This window comes from Pyricularia oryzae, chromosome 6, assembly GCF_000002495.2.
Source record: "Pyricularia oryzae 70-15 chromosome 6, whole genome shotgun sequence".
Taxonomy (NCBI): domain Eukaryota; kingdom Fungi; phylum Ascomycota; class Sordariomycetes; order Magnaporthales; family Pyriculariaceae; genus Pyricularia; species Pyricularia oryzae.
In genome coordinates this window covers 2,787,273-2,807,070 of record NC_017853.1, presented here as the reverse complement: position 1 = coordinate 2,807,070, position 19,798 = coordinate 2,787,273, and the positions used below count along the sequence as shown (strand labels likewise).

The following is a 19,798-nucleotide window of genomic DNA, read 5'->3' as shown; positions in this document are numbered from 1 at the left end:
GTACAGTTGAATAAAAGAGAAAAAAGATCAACGAAAGAGGTACGAACGAACATCAAGCCTTCACATCCAGGTGGCGATTTCGGGTAGATCAAGGTACATTCAGCAAATTAGGCAGGTTTTGTTATCAAGACTGGTCTTAGTAGAAGGGGTCATGTGCAGCAAAAGCAGCAAGCTACAATGGCTCGTCAACAACCAGGTGGGTCTGGATCGGAGAGTTTCGACCAATGATATGACATAGTCTTCTGAGGGGTGTCACTACTTTCTCAGCTTTTATGACGCAGTTATCCTAGAAAATTGCTGGACTTTAGACGACATTAAGCCCAGAAAAACTAGGCTGTATTCCAGCACGGCCGTTCGTTGCCTGAGTATTCCCTTTGTTCCGGCAAATCGCTAGGTATTTAGTAGCCTTTGGAGATGCTCTATTGACATTTGGTCTAAACAACCAGAGGTTTCCATTGCAGCTGGACATCATCCCAACAGAACAAAGAATCTCGCAACAAAATACAGGCGAGGCAACTTGCCCCGCAGCGCAACATTTTGACTGTAAACAAACAACACAAAACACTGTTTACCTGCCAACTTTCCAGCCAAGATAAAGAAGATGTTTTTGGTGCGCAATGGTAAGTGAGGCCATAACGACTGATTGCATTCTTGACTTTCTTTTGTCACCTTGAGACACATTCCTTCCTTTCTGCTCGGTTTTTTTTTGGCTTCACCCCTCTTCACAATTATCTACACGACCGAACCAAACTAACACTTTAAATAACCCCGCCATCAGCCGCCAAGCTTATCTTCGGCTCTGGAAGTCAAGAGTCACTGATCGAACTCCCCCAAGGCCAACTCTACCTCGTCCGACCGCTCTCTCCCAAAGGCTATTCTGAGCTGATCTTCAAGGACGCCGCCGCTTCGATACGCAGAACCGCACAAGACTTTCAGTACCAGCTTGTTGTCCAGCGATTCTACGAGGAAGGAGAAGCCGAACTGCTCAACGAGGGCGACGAGGAAGAAACCGCAGAGGACGCCCTTTCATCGGAGCGGGACGAAAAGACCTTCCTACTCGACGAGGCCCTGCACCTGAGGGTTGAGAACCGGGAGGGTTCCTCGGAACGCGTGATTTGCTGGCGCGACCTTAGTGGCGACGCCGGTGACGTCTACGAGTTTGTCTGCGATAGCTCAGCTGCCACCTCGGCTGCACGAGTTGACGACTTTGTGCGTATCGCCCGCCAGTGCCAGTACGAGCGGAAATATCGCAAGCCGCATACCACAGCTTCTGAAGCGGACCTCGAAAGTTTCGATTTTGACGAACAGCTCATTCCGCCCGCCAGCCCAATTCATAGTCCCTCCATCAGTCGAACTCTCGAGGCTAACGAATCGATGTTTTCCACAATCACCAACACGCCTAATAAGGCGGTAAAACGGGCACCAAAGCCCGAGCCCGAGCCCGAGCTTGAATCCGAACCTGAAGTTGAGACTGCACCTCTGGAAGCTGAGGTGACACCAACGAAGGCGAGTAAGGGAAATGACCGGGAGATTGGTCCCCCACCCGCAGCGGCACCGCCGGAGGCCACTGAGATCCTGGCCGCCGAGTTAGGCGAGCTACACTTTTTTGATTTCCCGTCTGGAGCGTTCGTTCTGCAAGCTTCTTCTGTCACGGCAACCGTATCCGAGGTTGGAAAGTGGGAGTATTGGCTGCAGATCTCGAGCTCGGAGAAGGACTTTGTTGGATTGCCCGTGATTGCAGACATGAACCCAGTTTTTAACTTTGAGTTCCTGTCATTCATTTTCAATCACTTCTCTGACCATGGAGCCGTCTCTTGGCTCGTCAGGTTCAAGGACACGGAGACGCTTGAGCGTTTCCAAGAAGGTCTGATGCGCGCTCTCTGGGAACAGTTGAACGAGATCAAGTGGGAAAAGATCAAGGAGAAGGAGCGCGACTATGTCACTGAAGCCTTTGCAGACTTGGCCATGGAGGACTCTCCCGAGGCGCAGCTTCTTGAAGAAGAAGAAGAGGAGGAAGAGGAAGAGGAAGAGGAAGACACCGACGACGGAGCCAGGAGTGAACACTACGATAGTGACGAGGAGGACGATGATGTCGAGACAGGTACCAAAGGCGGCGCCAAGAATAAAGCTTTGGCTGTGGGCTATAAGCACGACAGGTCATTTGTGGTCCGGGGCTCGCAAATCGGTGTCTTCAAGCACACTGCCAACAATAAGCTGGAATTCAGCACAAACATTTCCAAGGTCGAGACGCCCAAGGGAGGTCTCTTCAGCCCGAAGAAGGTTATGTTACACAACGAGGATCGTAACATGATTCTGCAGAACGACGCCGACCCCAACAAATTGTACCGCATGGACCTTGAGTATGGCAAGGTAGTTGATGAGTGGAACGTTCACGAGGATATTCCTGTTGTGACGTTTGCGCCTGAAAACAAGTTCGCGCAGATGACCCACGAGCCGACATTCTTGGGTATCTCGCGCAATGCTCTATACCGCATCGATCCCCGTCTATCCGGCACAAAGCTTGTCGATAGTCAACTGAAGCAATATGTATCCAAGAACGACTTCTCCTCAGTCGCCACCACAGAGAAGGGACACATTGCTGTCGCATCAAACAAGGGTGACATCAGGCTATTTGACCGCCTCGGTATCAACGCAAAGACACACATCCCCGCTCTCGGAGAGCCCATCCTCGGCTTGGATGTATCGGCGGACGGTCGCTGGGTCCTGGGAACATGCCGTACATACCTTTTGCTTATCGATGCGCTCCAAAAGGACGGCAAAAATGAGGGCAAGCTTGGCTTCGAGAAGAGTTTCGCAGCAGACTCCAAGCCGCAGCCGCGTCGCCTGGCCTTGACTCCAGAGCACGTAGCACAGTTTGCCTATGAAACAGGCAAGGGCGTTTCGTTCACGCCGGCGCGCTTCAACACTGGATCCGGCCAGGAGGAGACGCAGATCATCACAGCCACCGGACCGTACGTGGTCGAGTGGAGTCTTCGCAAGGTTGTGGCAGGAAACAAGGCGGCATACAAGATTAAGCGGTACTCGGACGAGGTCATGGCCGACGACTTCAAGTTTGGCAGCGACAAGAACATCATCATGGCTCTGCCGCACGAGGTCAACATGGTGGACAACAAGACGCTGAAGAAGCCGACGAGGCAGAGCATTGCAGGGAACGCACTCCTCGGTAGTGGAAGGCGCTCGTCGGCGAGGATCGGCACCAGAGACAGCGGCAGGTATAAGCTGGGCAAGGATGACGTTGTCGACTCACCCTACTGATTGTTAGACGAGGCGATGGTCTATATGGATTTTCCTTTGTCTTTATTATTTTCGGTAGTCTGGCGATAGGGATAATATCCGGGTATTTCTTTTTTTGTTTTCGAACGCGGTAGACAAGGGTGGCTGGGTTTCTCAGAAAGATGATGGAAATAATACCTATGTTCTCTTCTTCTTTGTGGGGCAATGTTTTTGTCAAGTCTGGATTGCATATCACATGGGAGTTGGGAGTTCAGCACCTTTTGAGCCAGTGCTATTTTATTCGACCATGACTTATTCGCTATACCTAGATTTCTACTTGAGGGATCTTAGACTGCTTCTGCTCTTGACATGGAATATTTGTCAGGAAAGGTTTGTTGAGGTGATGAATGCCATGCTGATCATTGGAATGGCTGGCAAGCCAGACTTATGTGAATGTTGCGTTGATCAGGGTTGCATTCTGACGTATCCGTGGATGCATTACAATAGCTGAAATATACTCTGTTATCAATTCTCAGGTGCATGGAGAATTTCAATTCGAAATCTATTCCTGCTACGCCTACTTTCGTTTGCTATTTGTGTATTTTGCCTCGGTGGCATCTCGGAAAGGCACAACCTGTTTATGAAAGAGAGACCGTCACTGGCACGCAAATAGGCAGATGAAATAGTAAATAAGAGACAAAATCACAAGTCATTATAAAACAAAGTCATTATGTTACCCCGTCAAGCCTCAGTTTCCCTCCGTCTTGTTGTCGCCACCCGGCAAGACTGACGAGACGGCGTCTGCAACCTTGCCGGCGCCGTCGGCAACGGCATCGCCAACGCCCCTGATGGCGATCTTGGTCTTTGAGCCTTCCGCATCCGCACCTTCAATCCCGGCTGCAAGCCTATTGAGCTCGGCGACGAAGCTGGAGCCCCACCATGCGCTGGTGTACTTGAAGACGTACCTCTCAAGCTTCTTGAAGTTGGCCTCGCGCTGCTCGGGGCCCATGGTGACGGCGTCGTGGATGGCGTTGGCCAGCTCTTCCGTGTTCCAGGGGTTGACGATAAGCGAGCCAGACAGCGACTGCGCAGCGCCGGTGAACTCGGACAGGATCATGACACCATGGCGGTCGCGCTGGGTGGCAATGTACTCGTAGCTGACGAGGTTCATGCCGTCGCGCGTGCTGCTGACCAGGCACACGTCCGAAACGGCATACAGGGCGGCGAGCTCGTCGAAGCTGACCGACTGGTGAAGGAAGTGGATGGGCATGAACTCGATGGTGCCGAATTTGCCGTTGATACGCCCAACCAGCTCGTTGACCACGGCGCGCAGGTTCTGGTACTCCTCGACGTCCTGTCGCGAAGGCACCGCTACCTGCACGAGCACGATCTTGCCGATCCACTCTGGGTGCTCCGTCAGGAAGACCTCGAGCGCGTGCAGCTTCTGCGGCACGCCCTTGATGTAGTCAAGCCTGTCGACACCTACGATGAGCTTCACGCCCTCGAACTTGCGAGTGAGAGCCGCAATTCGCTGCTGGACTTTGGGTTTTTGGAGACCCTCGACAAACTTCTCCGGGTCAATTCCGATGGGGAAGGCGCCGACTGTGACAAACCGACCGGCGAATTGGACGCCGTTGGGGGTTGTTGGCGCAGACCTGCATAAAATCAGTCAGGCATTCTCGGTCTAGGACAGGAGAGAAAAAGCTCCTGGTCGGACATGGACTTACAAGATACGTGAGCATGAGCTCAGGAAATGCCGTGCGTAATCATATGTGTGGAACCCAAGCAAGTCGCAGTGCAGCACACCCTGGAGCAGGGCCTGGCGAACTGGCAGGATTCTGTATATCTCGGATGAGGGGAAGGGCGTGTGGAGGAAGAATCCAATTTTGACGTTCTTCTTCGAGTCCCCTATCTCCTCGCGCAGCATCTCAGGAAGCAGCATCAGGTGGTAGTCGTGGACCCAAATCATGTCGCCATCCTGCACATCCTTGACGACTGTCTGGGCGAACAGCCTGTTAACCTCCTTATAGGCAGACCACGCCGATTCGTCAAAAGTGATCTCTCCAGGGTGGTAGTGGAAAAGTGGCCAGAGGATCGAGTCTGCGATGGTGCGGCAAGGCTTTTGTTAGCAGGCGACCAAAGAGGCTTTTGAAGCTGAACAGCAGATGAGTCTTTGCATACTGGCAAACCCGTTGTAGTGCCTGTCGGCGAGCTCGTCGTCCACAAACACCGGGTGGGCGCCGTATTCATTCTTCAGCCTCTGCACGACAGGGCCGGCCTCGGCGTCTGGGACTTCGAGACCCGGCCATCCGTACCATTGAAAGCTCGTGGTTTTGGCGAGACCACTCAGGCCGGTGACCAGACCACCAGAGGACATGGAGAAGCTGTATTGGCCATCATCTGAGCGCTTGATGGTGATGGGCAGGCGATTTGAGATGAGCAAAAGTCGGCCGCCCGAAGGAAGGGCCGTCTCGTCTTCAACGCTGCCCATGTTGACGAGTGTGCTGGAGCTTGATTCTTGGTGTTGTGGTCGGTAGTTTGGTTTGAACAGAAAGACCGGTCGACTAGTGTATATGACGATGTTGTGACTGAGGGGAACAGCTGCAAAGGAGCTACCTAGCTACCCGAGAAGGCTGTTTACCGCCCTAGGAAAACAGCTGTCTGTCAGTCCGCTGCCCATGTTGCCAACAAAGTCCAGTAACGCAGGTCGTTGAATAATTTTCTATCGAGTGTGTTTGATTGGATGCAACCTTTCAGGCTGTGCTGACACCGCATCTAGAAGTCATCTGATGCGTTGATGTGATAATATTTGCGCGGGCGCAGGTGAACGAGGCTCACAGGACCGTTGACTTTGACAGCCCTGGATGATTGATGGCGGGGTCGTGGGAATAGGTCTGAATGGGACCGGGTCGGGACTGAGCAACTTACAAGAACCCAGACCAGCCTTAGCCGGTATGATCCAGAGAGATGAAGCCTGGGGGATGAACAGAAATCCGATTGCTCGTCGAGATTTCAATATGTCAAAAATTTCATTAAGAAAGGGAAGAGAATATTCCCAAAGCAGCTTGTACCAAGAGATGCAAAGCTGTTGTAACGAGTCGACAGGAACACATGGGGATCATGTCTACTACGTAATTTGTACCGCTAGTATACTGCTATACAGGGGTGTTGGACCCGCCTGCCCGCCTTATTCCAGCTAACGCGGCGCGCCCATGGATTTCGTTGAGAGCCGCTGGGCGGGCTGGGTCCCAGTCCATTATTTTTTTTTTCGCTCCCGCACTTCCTCCGCCTTCTTGCATCCCATGCCTGCAAGCAACTTTGCGTGAACGGGGCCGATGCTCCGGCTGAATAGAACAACCAATTTAAGGTACTGACTGGCGGCCACAGGTTGAATTTGGTGCTCTCTTCCCTACAAAGATGGCATTTACGATAAGCAAGTTGAGGGACTTTTGGGATGGTATGTGTGGAGCCGGGCTGATCTGAACAAAGCTCCGAATAAAGCAAACCAGTCAATTAGCCCGTCCTATCATACCTACAGTCTCGGGTTGGCGCAAGACACACGCAACCAGCCAGCCGTAGAATGTTCGACGATCTTGTCCCACCATGAATTCAATTCAGAGAAGCAACCAGAAGCATGTGTTCTAACCAGTGCTTACTGGTGCAGCAAAAACAATCTAAACAGAAAATCACATTCAACCTCCCTAACATCGTAGGGAGAGTCTGTTTGATATTTTTTTGAATCAAGCATGTCTGTCAGTTGCGAAAGCGCATTATATGTACCAGTATAGGTATGTATGCTCAACACCATAATGAGCGTGATTTCTTTTCCTTTTCTTTTTTTTTTCCCCCGTCGTAACGGGCCGAGATTCCAACTCGGTGTCGCTTGGGGACGAACAACCGTTAACACCCAATCATCCGCGCACACATTGGCCTCACAGCTGCCTGGTACCTTATCCTTAGGACCCTGGCCAAAAGCGTCGTGTAATAGATGCGTCGTCGAATTCTTTGCAGCTGGCTAAACAGTAAATATCCCGAAGTATAAGCGGGGGTTTTAAATTACCGGCAAAATAATATCCTTGGATTTGAGAATACAAACTGAAGAAACCAGATAATCACCGAAGTGCAAACATTCGCATCTACAAATAATGAAGTCATTATGCAGTAATACCGGCATTTCAACTGGACAGGCAGAATCTGTGATACTCAAGATGGTATCCAATTATGTGGTCATTTTGTAGCGGTGAGATTACGAGATATCGTTCCCCTCCCCGAAGGTGATGGCTGGAGAAGCGGTTTCTCTGCGGGTCCACGTTGTGATTATAATGCTATCACGGAGCTCAGCTAACAACTGCCCTTGTGGCGTAGTGGTAGCGCGTCGCACTTGTAGCACCGTCATGGTCGCCTTCATGCGAAGGTCCCTAGTTCAATCCTGGGCGGGGGCAGATCTTTTTTCGACTTTTTTTGCCATTCTTTCTTTGTGTTCTTTTTTTTCAACTTTTTTCTTCTCAGCAATGCTTTCAGCATTAGCTTGTGCTTGCTTGATTTACTGTATATAAACAATTATTCATGTGCATGCATACATATCTTTTCTCTCAAAATGTTCGTGACCATATAATTTCCCGGGAACCAACGGACCGCTCGTGTTTATTTACCTCAACTCAAACTATATTTGTCCCCATTCGCAAAAATGCATGCGAGTAAATACACACAGTGTACATGAATACATATATGGTAGTTGGTAAATTCATTCATATCTGTAAATACACCCTGTCCACGCCTAGATAGATAGCCTTTTCGTTTTCTATTTCAACTAGTCTAGTAAGATTCGCCTTCTATTCCATTTAACACGGCAGTGACTCATGAGGAACAACTGACTTATATCATTTGTATAGTGTATTGGACAGGCCGTCGTACAAGTTCTTAGTACTTTTTTTTTTTTTTTTTTTAAATATTACAGTTGAATAATTTCCTAGCTGGGCATTTTGACCAACTAGAACTAGAATTTGAGAATTCCAAATACAAAAATCCATAGTATGTATGTTTGTTTATAAAATTTGAACCTACATGTGTGCATAAGCACATGCCACGATATCCAGTATCAGTCAGAGCTTCATGAAACTATAAACGCGCTTTATCAGGTCACTCTGGTGACCGTCAAAGACTTATACAGAACGCGAACTTAAAGCTCCTGAATACAAACAATGATTACATGTGCAGCTAATCCACGAGTGAAAGTGCCTACCGTAGAAATGGCTGCTTCTTCCTCTCCCCTGATGATTATCGATTCATTGCTGCCATGAACTTCTATGCCTACATTGTCTGCCATCACAAACTACACGTCCTAAACTGACATATCATCACTGTTCCGCCAGTCTTTGTCTCCGTGAACAGAATTCCAAATCTTGGTTTCAGAAACAAGCATGGCACCTCATCTGCTGCTCAACACGGGCATTACCGTGAATACAGACTTGGAGTCGGCAAACACCAACGCGCCGACAATGACAAACACGCCCCAAGATGTCGAAGCGAATAGCCTGGACTGCCTCGTGCAGTCCAATGGAGCTGTCCCCGTGGAGACAAACTCACTAATGGGCCAATCGGTTGGGCCTTTCACGGTCGTCATGTTGAACATCGGCAACATCATAGGCATCGGCGTCTTTTCGACCTGTAAGTATCAGCAAAGTCTTCAGTTTACCGAGCTCCTCCTGATCGCCGACTGACCAAACTTCATGAGCAAACAGCATCCTCCATCCTCAAGGGCACCGGCTCAGTCGGCATGAGCATGATATACTGGACCATTGGCATCTTCATCGCCGCCAGTCACCTCGCCGTGTTCCTCGAGTTCGCCTGCTACTTCCCCAAGCGTTCGGGGTCCCTGGTCGTGTTTCTCGAGCAGTCCTACCCGAAGCCCCGGTACCTATTCCCCATCATGATCGCCCTGGTCGGTCTTATTCTCGGCTTCGGCAGCAGCATGGCCCTCGTGCTGGCCAAGTACCTCTTCCAAGCTGTCGGCCACACCTATACCACCTGGGAGCTCAAGGGGCTGGCCGTGGCGGGCTACACGGCCGTCATCGTGCTCCTGACGCTCAGCAATCGCGTCTCGTACTGGGTCATCAACGTCATGGGCGTCATCAAGATCGCCACGCTCGCCTTCATCTCGGTCGCAGGCCTGCTCGTGCTCGGCGGCCGCGTTCCTAAAATCCCCGACCCGCTCGCAAACTTCCGCGACCCCTTCTCCGGAACCGCCACCGCCTACGGCCTGACCAACGCCCTCGTCAAGATCATCTTCTCCTACGCCGGGTCCGGCAACGGCATAAACGTCCAAGGGGAGCTGAAGAAACCCGGCAAGAGCCTGCGCAACATGGAATTCCTCGCCCTCGGCGCCACGGGCATCCTATTCGTCCTGACAAACCTCGCCTTCTTCGCCGCGATACCCAAGAACGAGCTGGAAAACTCCACCGAGATCGCGGCCGGCATGTTCTTCCGCAGGGTTTTTGGGGACTCGGGCTGGGTGCGCGGCCTCAACGTGCTCATCGCCCTCTGCGCGCTCGGCAGCATCGTCTCGACGACTCTCGGCCTGTCGCGCATGACGCGCGAGTCGGGCCGGCAGGGCGTCATCCCCTGGACCCGGTTCTGGGCCTCGACCAGGCCGTTCGGCACGCCGCTGGGCCCCTACGCGTGGCGGTGGGCGCTGACGACGATCATGATTCTCGCCGTGCCTTCCGGCGACGCCTTCAACTTTATGGTCGATCTGCAGATGTACCCGGGGGTATTTTTCGAGCTCGCGCTCAACGTTGGCCTGGTTGTGGTACGGGCTCGTCGGAGCCGGCAGCACGCGCCGAGGCCAGAGTTCCGCGCCTGGAACGTCGCACTGATGGTCAACACGCTCGCGTCGCTGGCCGTCATCGTCATGCCGTGGTATCCTCCCGACGGCGGTCCGTACGCTGGCGACGTCAGCTTCTGGTATGCGACGTATGCTGCGGCTGGAGTCGGTGTGCTGGTCGTCTGCGCGCTGTATTACCTATTCAAGATCCACCTGATGCCACGGTGGGGAGGCTATGTCATCCGCGATACGACCGTGATGCTTCAAGACAATGTTCAGACCAACATGCTTGTCAAGGTTCCACTGGGGAAGCTTGCTAGCTTGGGCGAGGCATGCAAAGGGACACCTTCCAATATTTCGTCGGAGCCAAACAATGGAAAAGACTGAGAACAAATCACCATGGCGCATCAGGTGTCACCTGCGGGAAGCAGTCAAGGTCGTGAGGACAGAAAAGTACATGGGATATGACAGGACAGGTCTAAACTGTATCAAGAAATGAGCATAGATTTTGGGTTTTCACTGCTCGGCTGAAGATTTCCAAGAGGGTTGAACAGGAAGCGCTGATGTATATATTATAAATTGATTGGGTTGCTCAGAACAACATTACTTTGGAATGCTTTCATCCTCTGTTATTGGCTCATTGTCAGAAAACGGCAAAAGGACGTCGGATTCAGAGCCGTCGCTTTCGTCGGCATTCGCATTGTTGTCCGCAGAACTTGCCTCGGCCACAGGCTCCGCAGTGGCTTCGGTTCGACCCTCTGGCTCGTACGCCGCCAAATCGTCGAGGGTGATATGACCCTTTGGTTTGTTCACATGGTACCTCCAAGCTATGCACGCAACAGCCAAACCCGACACCAAGACGTTGAGCCAGAGCAAGACCATGTAGGGGCGGTTCTGCCGCGGCCGCATGGACATGCCCTTGGGGAGGTCGTGGTCGATGAAGTTTAGAATGCTGAGGAAGAACATGGGCATGACGGTATCTTGCACGGCCGCAAGGAACAAGTACGCCAGCAAGAGAGGGTATGTGAACATCCGGACGCGATCCCAGCGGTGTTCCGGCAGCGCCTCGATCTCGTCCGCCGTCCCGCTCGGGTAGGGACACCAGCGTTTGCCAACCAGGCAGCGGCATTTCATGTGCCGCGGGGCGAACGTGATGAGGGCCTCACTGACAAGCGTCGTGGCGGCGAGAACGAGGCAGAAGATGTAAGTGATGAACGATATGGGGATCTCCGAGACCCCAGTCAGCCAAAAGTCGTGGAACGATTTGGTCCATCCCTTGAAGAAGACGTTTTCGGGGCAGTCGGTGCCGTCGGGCTGGGGGGCATCTCTGTAGCAGTGCCAGAAGGCGCTATCGTTCTTGCCGGACAGCTTGTCGGCTATGTGGAGCATGAGGGTCAGGGGATAGTACCCGGCGTACGGCCCGGTTTCGGCTACTCCGGCGAGTTCGACGAACCCTCGTGGCGAGTACAACACGGCCGGACAGTCCGGACATTCCCAGCTGAATGCGTTGGGGAACTTGTGGATTGTGACCATGTAATTGGGCGAGTCGGATGAGTGAGTCTTGTTCACGGGGATGATGCCGTCATACTGGGCGGCGAGGGCGAGAAGTGTCAGTCAGGGCCAGCGCAAAATGTTGCCGGAGACTGTCGATTTGGAAGCAGGTGGGCGCGAATTTACGTACCGAAACCATCGCCAGACTCCTCAAGCCTAAACTCAAGACGGTCGGGCGGTAGGGCGCATTATACAAGAACGTGCCGGCGGAAAGCAGCAGAGCCGTTGTGATGATGGGGATAAAGATCAGCCATCTGCTGGCGACGAGCAAAACGCGCGTCAAAGTCGCATTTGGGTAGGTTTGTGACGTTCCGGGCATTGCGTATAATCGTGCTCATCGACCGTTGTCGTTGATGTACGTGAAGGGAGAAAAACAAAAGGAGGTTTCCATGATTTCCTCCGTTGTGGTTCCCGGTGTTTACCTTGGTTGATGGATGCTGCTACTTTTAGACTGCAAGTGCTAAAGCTAAAGGCGCTTAGCTGATGACGGCGGGCGCAGTCAGTGCTGCTTCGTCCAGTCCTGCCCCGTCCTTATACGAGCAGGTGGAGCTTGCTACAAGGGTTTGGCCGGTTGTCGTCGCCTCAAGTTTCATCACCCCCACGTGACGCCATTCTTCGAACCAACGCGCTTCTTGGGTTTGAAGAAAGGAAGCGACTTTGATCAATCATTCTTCAAAGAAGCGATTATTGACTAGACCAGGCATCAATTAACTTTCTGATAATTGCCCGCTACTATTTTTTCTAGCTGTGTCGTCAGTCCACCAGCGTGTCTTTCCGTAAACACCAACAGTTCCGCATCCTGAAATGCAGTTCACACTGGGCTCGCATCCGAGCTGAACTACATTGCACATCGCTTGTCTCATCCAAAGTCGTCGAAAGGTTATTTTTCCAAGCTACTCCCGAGTTGCCTTCAAGTGAGGGGCCTATGTACTGCAACCGCTGCTTCGAGGATCTCACCTGTGAGGTTCATCAGCAGTGTTGAGGCAAATGCGACAATCTAGTGAGACAGACAGTTTTGATGGTCAAACTCCATTGGCCGTTTCTGCATAGCAGGTTCTTGACCAAGTCTCGACGACTGGTGAACGACGCACAGCCACTAGAACTAGAACTAGTCACTAATTACCTCTCAAACTTGAATTGGAAGAAACACGACATCAAACCTCATCTATAGGAAGCCAAGTAAAATACACACCTGACGCTGTGTCGCAGTACAAGCTTCCGCAATAAGAAACGTCAGAGTTTAGATCATTGTATATCGCCCAAGGTGCAGCAAGATAGTGTCTTCATATGGATCTCCTTGAAGTGAAACAGTTGCGAGCGTCGCTACGCACAAGACACACCGCCTTTTATTCTCGCTTGTCCTCAGTTAAAGGTCCACCATCCTGCTCTGAACCTCTGTCATGATCTGGTCGTGAGACTCAAAGAGTATTGAACAAACGACCAAGAACTCACCAAATATACTTGATCAACCATCAACCATCAACCATCAACCATCAACCAGCAAAATGTCTGCGGAACTAAAGCTCGAGGGTCGCTACCGACTTGAAGTAGTCGGGTAAGAGAAAATTCGCCTCTCCCCTCTCCCCTCTAAAAACTTGCCCAGCTAACTTTATGAACAGCGGGAACGAGACCATCAACAGAGCCCTGATCCAACAGCTGCCCACCTTGCGCGGCAGCATAGTGGCAGGCGTTGCTGCCGATGCCGGATCGTCGCCGTCGACCCAGGCCTGCGAGATCTTCCCCTCGTCGGCCTCGTCAGCGACCCCCTTGACGCTCTTCGCCGACAAGCCTTCCGGGGAAACCATCTACGCGCTGCGCGGGCCCTCGGGCAAGGGCGACCTGCAGCTCGTGCAGATGCCCGCGCCCACCGGGGAGGGACGCAGGTTGGTGGGCTCGAGCGTCATGTCGGACGGCTGGAAGATTGTCGAGTCGTGGGGCAGGCTGCTGCTGAGGTACAGCGAGGAGCCGGTGGGGCTCAGCCACTGGGTTGCCGTGCCCCGCGAGGAGGAGGGCGAGGATGGAAAGGCCACCAAGAGGTGGACGTTTTGGTGGGTGGCGCCGAACGGGGCCAACATGAACGACTTGCCGGGGCATGTGATCGTTGATATTCAGGTTGTTCCCGTGGAGTGAGATTTACAAACGCGCTGAGGAGCATTTTTCGGGAAATAAAAACGACAAACACTTGGCCGCAGCCGTTGTTTTGTAAAAGTGTCCATGTTTTTGTTTTTGTTTTTGTGTGTGCTAAATGATGTGCCTTGTCAAACTTTTACACCCCCATTCTAGGTATCTGCCATATATCCGCGTGCTTTCGTGAGTAACACCCAAGTTTCGTACAGATGGTTGGTTCGGCAGAGTCTTGTAGACATATAAATGTCCCATATCTCCCTTCCCTATAAAAAAAGGTATTGGTTTGCAACCGACGGCAATCAGTCTACACACAGTTAGCAAAGCTTTTGGTTGTACTCTTGTACGTATCCATGTATAGGAGTCGTGGATCTCTATTCAGGACCACCAGGTGTTACCGTCCTACGTGAAGCCATCCGAGCCAGGGGCTTTATCAACGACTTGGGAATCAATAAACTGCACTACAATAAACCACTTCTATATATTTAAAGTAATTCTGCTCGCAAGCGAACGCACAATGCCAAGATCACAACTGCACAAAATACATCAACATTCGTATTAACTTATCCAGAAAAAAAAAGGATCATGGAGATTGGTTATTTGGACACGATTAAAATGAACATCAAGAATAATTTGGCTGACACAGTAACCGAATCTTGTTCACGGCTGCCTTCCTTTTTTGGAAATTTGATACAATCGAGGAGAACAATCACCATAAATTATTAAAATCAGCGGAAATATTAGATTAAATCTGTAGATTCTTGCCTATTTTCGTACTTTAATTCTTTTCGTATTGAGATCTGTTTAAAGACTGCAAATTCGCCACTGTGAGCCGCGCATGTGGAGCAGACGGGCTACCAACTGGCTTCACAAGCGCGGTGTATGCCTCCCAGCCGTACCGGGATCACGCGGTGTGCAAATATTCCAGCGCAGCCCCACGGGATTCTGAGCCGGCGAGATGGGTTGAGGTTTACGAAAAACGATATCCCACCAATACGATGCTCGTGTATCCGAGAAGCTGGGCTCACCATCCTCACCTGGGACTTGGCATGTTGCTTTTTTTCTTTTTCGTCGTGACTTGGACCGGACCTGGGGCCGGATCCCATGTACGCCTTGCAGAAATCACCATCCCGGGGGTGGCTCCATGTATACCCGGCAACACACTTGAGAAAGGGGAATGGGGAAGGGGGGGGATATATTTGGATTAGGGTTGGAACTATCAGCCAAGGGTCCCCAAGAGAAGGCTAGAACAGTGGGCGTCATCAGTGTTATGGCTTGGATGGCTTTTTGTGTGATTCACAGCGTGTTGCGCGTCTTGGCGTTGGCTTTCTTTTTGTTTCTCCTGGACCCCTGATATTGCTGCTAAAACTAGATTACTTTTCGTTTATGCTCTTATTGTTCCAGTAGTCGAGGAAACGTGGCAGGCGTGGCTGAACCCCCCAAAAAGTCCACTTTACCAAGCTTACCAAGCCATTGGGAGCAAAAATACATACTCGGTACTTTCAGGTGGCAAATTATCGGCCTGTGCATCCGGGGACTTTTTGAAATACGAGGGGAAAAACCAAAAGTGCCAATTTTTTTTTCTCTCCAACGGCACAATGCAACTTTTTTGTTTGTTTGCACGGGGCTCTGCAGGTGCCAAGTATTGCCATCTTTATTGGTCCATGCCGTTTTGTTTTGCCAGCAGATCCTGTCAGTATTTGCTTTATTTTTTTCTTCCTTTTGTTGCACAACAGCTCGTGTCGTGGGGACAAAAAGTAGCCCGTACCGTAGCAAAACCGGCCAAACCTCATCGGCGACCATACCACGTGGTGGCACCGGAAATCTAGTCAGAATCCGCAACGTTCAGCTGGTCGTATCACACGAGGTCATCGGATACCTCATCCTGAACTGCCCGCACCATGGATCACAATGGCGTGATTTCATCGGAAACGATCCACCGACTGTAGACTTGAAAGTTGGTATCCTCATCCGTAAGAGGCCTGTCAATTCATGATTAGATTATGGTACAGTTGATGAGCTCTCCCGACTTCCCCCTTTGGGGTAACCCTAGCCGGTCCGTCTTATTCTAGACTTAGTAATACAAATGGAATTCGTTGACAATATACAAAGGAGCTTGTGATGGTGCAGGGGCGTGAGTCCTTTGGTTCTGTATCTGTATCAGAATCAGAATTCCCAAAAAAGGTGACTATCTTGACGCGGTCGTCCAGTGTGTCGGGGTTCGTCGGCTTTTTGTGCTTGTCGATATTTCTGCCTTGTAACACCGAGTCCCATCAGAAGACCTGCTCCTATTTTCTTTTTTTTAGGTATCCCCATTAAAACAAAGGAAAAAAAAGACTATGTCGTAACAGTAGGCGTGCGAGGTCATGGTGACCCGTCCTTGCGATGCAGGGGTTGAGATTCTATGTCAAAGGCCGAGGCGGGCACCCACATGTCGGAATCGGCGCGGAGGGGCCATTCGCCCTTTGCCGCCTCGAATTTGCTATATCGCGCACCTGCGCCGGCAATGGTGACCCTGCGTATGGGCTCGGTGGCCCACAAGGGGTCTGGGGCTATGCTTCGTAACCTGCCCATGCTGAAATGCCTCTGCTGCTGTGGGCTGGGCTCTCCGCTGGGCTCGGCCGTCTCTGGGACGGACCCCAGCACGCCGACGTGGCTGTTGCGGCTCGTCACCCTCGAGCTGCCAATCACGGCCGTGGGCATGGGGAGTGGCGCCCTCGGCAGTCCCAGAGGCGAAGGGAGCGAGCTGTTGATGGAGTAGCCGCTGGATCTCCTGCTCGCCGAGAAGAAGTCCAGGTTCGACGGCCGAGGCCTATACGAGCCGCCGGCACCTCCCATCCAGCCGCCGTCGGGCCTGTCCATGTCCTCGCCCGACACCCTCCGCTGGATGAACTCGTCAAAGGCCGTGCATCGCTCGTGCGTGTACTTCTCGAGGGGTAGATCGCTCGGCGCCGTCCACGGGTTGGTGTCGGTGCTCTCTCGATCGACAACGTCGTAGGGAGCAGCTGCTGGACTAGGCGGGGCCTTGCGACTAGAGATGGTCTTGGTTCGCGTGAGGGACTTGAGGCTGGCGAGGGAGAGCCTCTTTGTCCGGGAACGCTGCAGGCCTGGCCCGGGTTCCTCCTTCTTGATCATGTCGTCCCCGCTCTCCGTGGTGAAGTACGCACCCATCTTGTCAGTCTTGCCCAGCGATCCGCTGTCGCTCGAGGGTGTCGTCAAGCTCAATGACGGTGCCTTGTCACCTTCCTTCCTGCCGGAAAGGTTGGGCTTCTTGAGACCTTGACAACCCGGGTGGTGGTACTCGTGCTTCATAAGCCCCCGGTAAACCACAGTAACGTACACGGCAGGCACGCAAGTTATTAGCCTGTGGGCGGGGGGGAGTGGTGAGGTTTTTGTATTAGCAAGGGGTAGCTCGTATATGTAAGGTAGGTTTACCGGTCATGGGGAAACAACGAAGGATGTAAGACGCAAAAAAGGGGGGTCAAAGCATACACTAGAGCACAACCAATCGCCAAACCGGGAGTGACGTAGGGGTCTTTAACCCTCTTGACATAGACCGTAACGTCGAGGGCCAAGACGACACTGGCGAAAAAAGTTTTGAGGATGTGGGACAGCACCATCCAGGACGGGGTTATATTCTTGTTGAAGAACCTGAACACTTCGGCGCCCGTCAAGCCCGCCGCAATCAAGGGAAACGCCACATTCGTCGCCTCCCATCTATAATAGCGATCGTAATATCTGTCAGCCCTCAATACATCCCTGCAAAACGATTTTCTGGTCCCTTGGCGGGGAGGCTGGCCCACTCACACATGCTGTATCATCAGGTCGTTTTGGCTCTTGCCCTTGACCAGTGGTTGATTTGACGTTTCGATGAGCCGGAAGATGAAGATTCCCGACATGCTCAACAGCATGGTGAACTGGATTATCCAGAATGGTGTTAGGACCCATTGTTGCCATCTGGCATGGCAAAAGTGCCCTGGATCTTGGTAGACTGTCATGTTGACCCGGGGGCCTGGGCAGAATCTGCTGCGGTTGTGGGTTTTTTTTGGCTCTTTTTTTTTCTTTGCGGCAGCAATATCTCCAAAAACTCCGACTGGGTTACAGTCTAGAGGAGCGAGCTACTGTCCCAAGAAAAAAGAAAGGCAAAAGAGGCGGAGTTGACCGGTCTAGATGCTGAGCAAGGGGTATCTCAAAGCATTATAATCACCGACAACACCAGAAAGAAAACATGAAAAAAAAGACACACAAAAAAAAGAGGCTAAAGCGCTTCAGTCATGAATATTTGCCAAGGGAAAAGATCCAGAGGCCCGTAGCGGTAGGAAAGTCCGATCAGTTTGGCTCTCACTGACCTTATACACGCACCTACACCAACAGAGACAAGCATGCTTAGCTGCTTTTTGACAGCTCGCTTGCCCTGTTGCTTCGCGGAGCCCAGCATCAAATCCATGTCTCATCGACTCTTCCACGGCATCTTTGTGTTATGCGACAGGGAGGGACAGTAAGCCTCGCTGACCACCACGGGATCTAGCAAAATCGAACTAACTAACGGACGTGTTTTTTTTTTTTTGTGTTTTCTTGCTGGTCAGTGGTTGGTTGCGTTCAAGACAATAGCTCATGCATGCCTAGGCCGCTAGCGGAGCTGATCACAGCTAGGCTACGGTGATCCCTGCCGGCACCCCCCCATGTCCAGAGAGGACTACAGCACTCACTGCAAGACTAGACTAGCATAGCTCGAGAAGCAAACTGATCGCTATGTCATTGTTCCTGACTAAACTCGGTCAACGACCGTTACTTGCAGCACGTTTTTTTCGAGCTCTCGGTCGTACGTCTTCCCTGGAGCCCCCCCGCCGATCTCCCGCCGGGCTGTGCAAGTAATCGGTCAGATGGGCCGGCGGTCTGGGAAGCTATGGCGCATAAACTTCAACTAAAGAGTGCCACAGCTGGGAATAACTTGACATTTTCCCCCCCAATCGTGCCAAGTTTCTAGCTAGGCTGGCAATACTAGGGATCAATATTTTTTTTTTTTTGAGGTGGTACAGCTATTTTAACACGCGGTCAGCAGGGGTAGGGGATAGGGAGAACAGAACGAAAGAATGAAAGAAAAAAAAAGGAACAATCTTGAGCCCCTAGAAAGCCCGGTCCTCGAACGGCCTCTGAAGAACCTGGAAATCCGTCAGCCTTAGGAAAGTAGTAGGACTCGATAAAACCAACGCCAGAAAGGAAACTTGTCGAGGCGCGTCTCAGAGGTCAGGTTTTGCGCCTTCAATCACATCTCCGCTGAGTCCTTCCGAGGACGTGCGTCAGTGCTGGCAGCCGATTCTGTGTTGCCAAGTTTGCGGATAATGCAAACATGGGAATAAGGGGAAAATGCGGCCCTGCTAAACCCCGGGCATAAGGGCAGGCAGCACAGACGAGACCAAGCTACCTACCTACCTATAGGCAGGCAAAGCTCTGTACCCCAAAATCCAGGCAGATGAATAAATGTTGCCGAAAGCCATATTCGGTTTTAGAAGCTTTTGTTCAACGTGGCCGTCTCACACATTGCGTCAAGACTGGTCTTTAATTCAGAGTTTGCAATCAGAACGAGGCGTTGGCCTGGACCGGCCACCCAAGGTGAGTCGTTGAACAGCAGCAGAAACCTGTCTTGTCTGTCCAAGTGGCCCCTCCGGTTGTCTGCCTGCCTGCCTCCCCCGCTGTGCTGACTCACTCTGCCCCCCCCCCCCCCGGGCCGTGCGAACTGTGCCGGCAGGGCATAAAAAAGAACGACATTTCATATCGTGGCGTACCGTGCTGACGGACATGAGAGACGTGCAAGACTTACTTTTTTTTGGCTATCGATTTTCTCGAACCTCGTCAGGTGATTGTCGGGAGCGGGTTGCAAACCTCGTAGTTTTGACGCCCTGGGTTTTGGGAATGGATTCAATGGCTTGGATGGGGTTTCATTGCTTTTCGCCTGGCCATAAACTTGGGCGTCAAGCCATTTGGAAGTCCAGGCAATGCAATAAATCTCTTTTTTGTTTATTATCAGGTATAATCTCATTCGTGCACGCCTCGGGCCTGCCACAT

The 19,798-nt window shown here is 51.8% G+C and overlaps 6 protein-coding genes and 1 non-coding gene across 7 annotated transcripts; 4 read left to right on the top strand and 3 right to left on the bottom strand.

The window, feature by feature from the left end:
* Positions 1–311: 311 nt before the first annotated feature.
* On the top strand, positions 312–3,724 carry MGG_03859 (vacuolar import and degradation protein 27). Its single transcript, XM_003719984.1, has 2 exons — positions 312–620; positions 779–3,724. The coding sequence occupies exons 1-2, from the start codon at positions 602–604 to the stop codon at positions 3,274–3,276; spliced, it is 2,517 nt and encodes an 838-aa protein (XP_003720032.1). The 5' UTR covers positions 312–601; the 3' UTR covers positions 3,277–3,724.
* A 1-nt stretch (position 3,725) lies between these two features.
* Positions 3,726–6,323, bottom strand: MGG_03860 (alpha,alpha-trehalose-phosphate synthase 1). The gene is made up of 4 exons (XM_003719983.1): positions 6,163–6,323; positions 5,416–5,879; positions 4,962–5,334; positions 3,726–4,889 (listed from the first exon to the last, which is right to left on the bottom strand). The coding sequence occupies exons 2-4, from the start codon at positions 5,723–5,725 to the stop codon at positions 3,983–3,985; spliced, it is 1,590 nt and encodes a 529-aa protein (XP_003720031.1). The 5' UTR covers positions 5,726–5,879; positions 6,163–6,323; the 3' UTR covers positions 3,726–3,982.
* Positions 6,324–7,584: 1,261 nt separating this feature from the next.
* Positions 7,585–7,676, top strand: MGG_20275. Its single transcript has one exon. It is a non-coding gene; the product is annotated as a tRNA-Thr (tRNA).
* A 736-nt stretch (positions 7,677–8,412) lies between these two features.
* Positions 8,413–12,128, bottom strand: MGG_03862 (uncharacterized protein). Its single transcript, XM_003719982.1, has 3 exons — positions 11,739–12,128; positions 8,956–11,644; positions 8,413–8,890 (listed from the first exon to the last, which is right to left on the bottom strand). The coding sequence occupies exons 1-2, from the start codon at positions 11,925–11,927 to the stop codon at positions 10,661–10,663; spliced, it is 1,173 nt and encodes a 390-aa protein (XP_003720030.1). The 5' UTR covers positions 11,928–12,128; the 3' UTR covers positions 8,413–8,890; positions 8,956–10,660.
* Positions 12,129–13,033: 905 nt separating this feature from the next.
* Positions 13,034–13,858, top strand: MGG_03863 (uncharacterized protein). The gene is made up of 2 exons (XM_003719981.1): positions 13,034–13,163; positions 13,228–13,858. The coding sequence occupies exons 1-2, from the start codon at positions 13,114–13,116 to the stop codon at positions 13,736–13,738; spliced, it is 561 nt and encodes a 186-aa protein (XP_003720029.1). The 5' UTR covers positions 13,034–13,113; the 3' UTR covers positions 13,739–13,858.
* A 1,472-nt stretch (positions 13,859–15,330) lies between these two features.
* MGG_17740 (uncharacterized protein) lies at positions 15,331–15,830 on the top strand (the record flags this gene model as incomplete). Its single annotated transcript, XM_003719980.1, has 2 exons — positions 15,331–15,343; positions 15,469–15,830. 2 exons carry the CDS (start codon positions 15,331–15,333, stop codon positions 15,726–15,728), a joined length of 273 nt encoding a protein of 90 aa, XP_003720028.1. The 3' UTR covers positions 15,729–15,830.
* On the bottom strand, positions 15,612–19,471 carry MGG_03864 (uncharacterized protein). Its single transcript, XM_003719979.1, has 3 exons — positions 17,540–19,471; positions 17,225–17,449; positions 15,612–17,096 (listed from the first exon to the last, which is right to left on the bottom strand). The coding sequence occupies exons 1-3, from the start codon at positions 17,728–17,730 to the stop codon at positions 16,097–16,099; spliced, it is 1,416 nt and encodes a 471-aa protein (XP_003720027.1). The 5' UTR covers positions 17,731–19,471; the 3' UTR covers positions 15,612–16,096.
* Positions 19,472–19,798: the final 327 nt, after the last annotated feature.

Bases quoted from the DNA above. Each gene is read 5' to 3' on its own strand.
- MGG_03860 (XM_003719983.1), bottom strand. From the start codon at position 5,725: ATGGGCAGCGTTGAAGACGAGACGGCCCTTCCTTCGGGCGGCCGACTT. The intron at 5,335-5,415 runs GTATGCAAAGAC...GCACCATCGCAG, and splicing joins GCACTACAACGGGTTTGCCA to ACTCGATCCTCTGGCCACTT. The intron at 4,890-4,961 runs GTAAGTCCATGT...GATTTTATGCAG, and splicing joins AGCTCATGCTCACGTATCTT to GTCTGCGCCAACAACCCCCA.
- MGG_03862 (XM_003719982.1), bottom strand. From the start codon at position 11,927: ATGCCCGGAACGTCACAAACCTACCCAAATGCGACTTTGACGCGCGTT. The intron at 11,645-11,738 runs GTACGTAAATTC...CTCGCCGCCCAG, and splicing joins GGAGTCTGGCGATGGTTTCG to TATGACGGCATCATCCCCGT.
- MGG_03863 (XM_003719981.1), top strand. From the start codon at position 13,114: ATGTCTGCGGAACTAAAGCTCGAGGGTCGCTACCGACTTGAAGTAGTC. The intron at 13,164-13,227 runs GTAAGAGAAAAT...CTTTATGAACAG, and splicing joins TACCGACTTGAAGTAGTCGG to CGGGAACGAGACCATCAACA.
- MGG_03864 (XM_003719979.1), bottom strand. From the start codon at position 17,730: ATGACAGTCTACCAAGATCCAGGGCACTTTTGCCATGCCAGATGGCAA. The intron at 17,450-17,539 runs GTGAGTGGGCCA...TCGCTATTATAG, and splicing joins GACCTGATGATACAGCATGT to ATGGGAGGCGACGAATGTGG. The intron at 17,097-17,224 runs GTATGCTTTGAC...CCCCGCCCACAG, and splicing joins GCGATTGGTTGTGCTCTAGT to GCTAATAACTTGCGTGCCTG.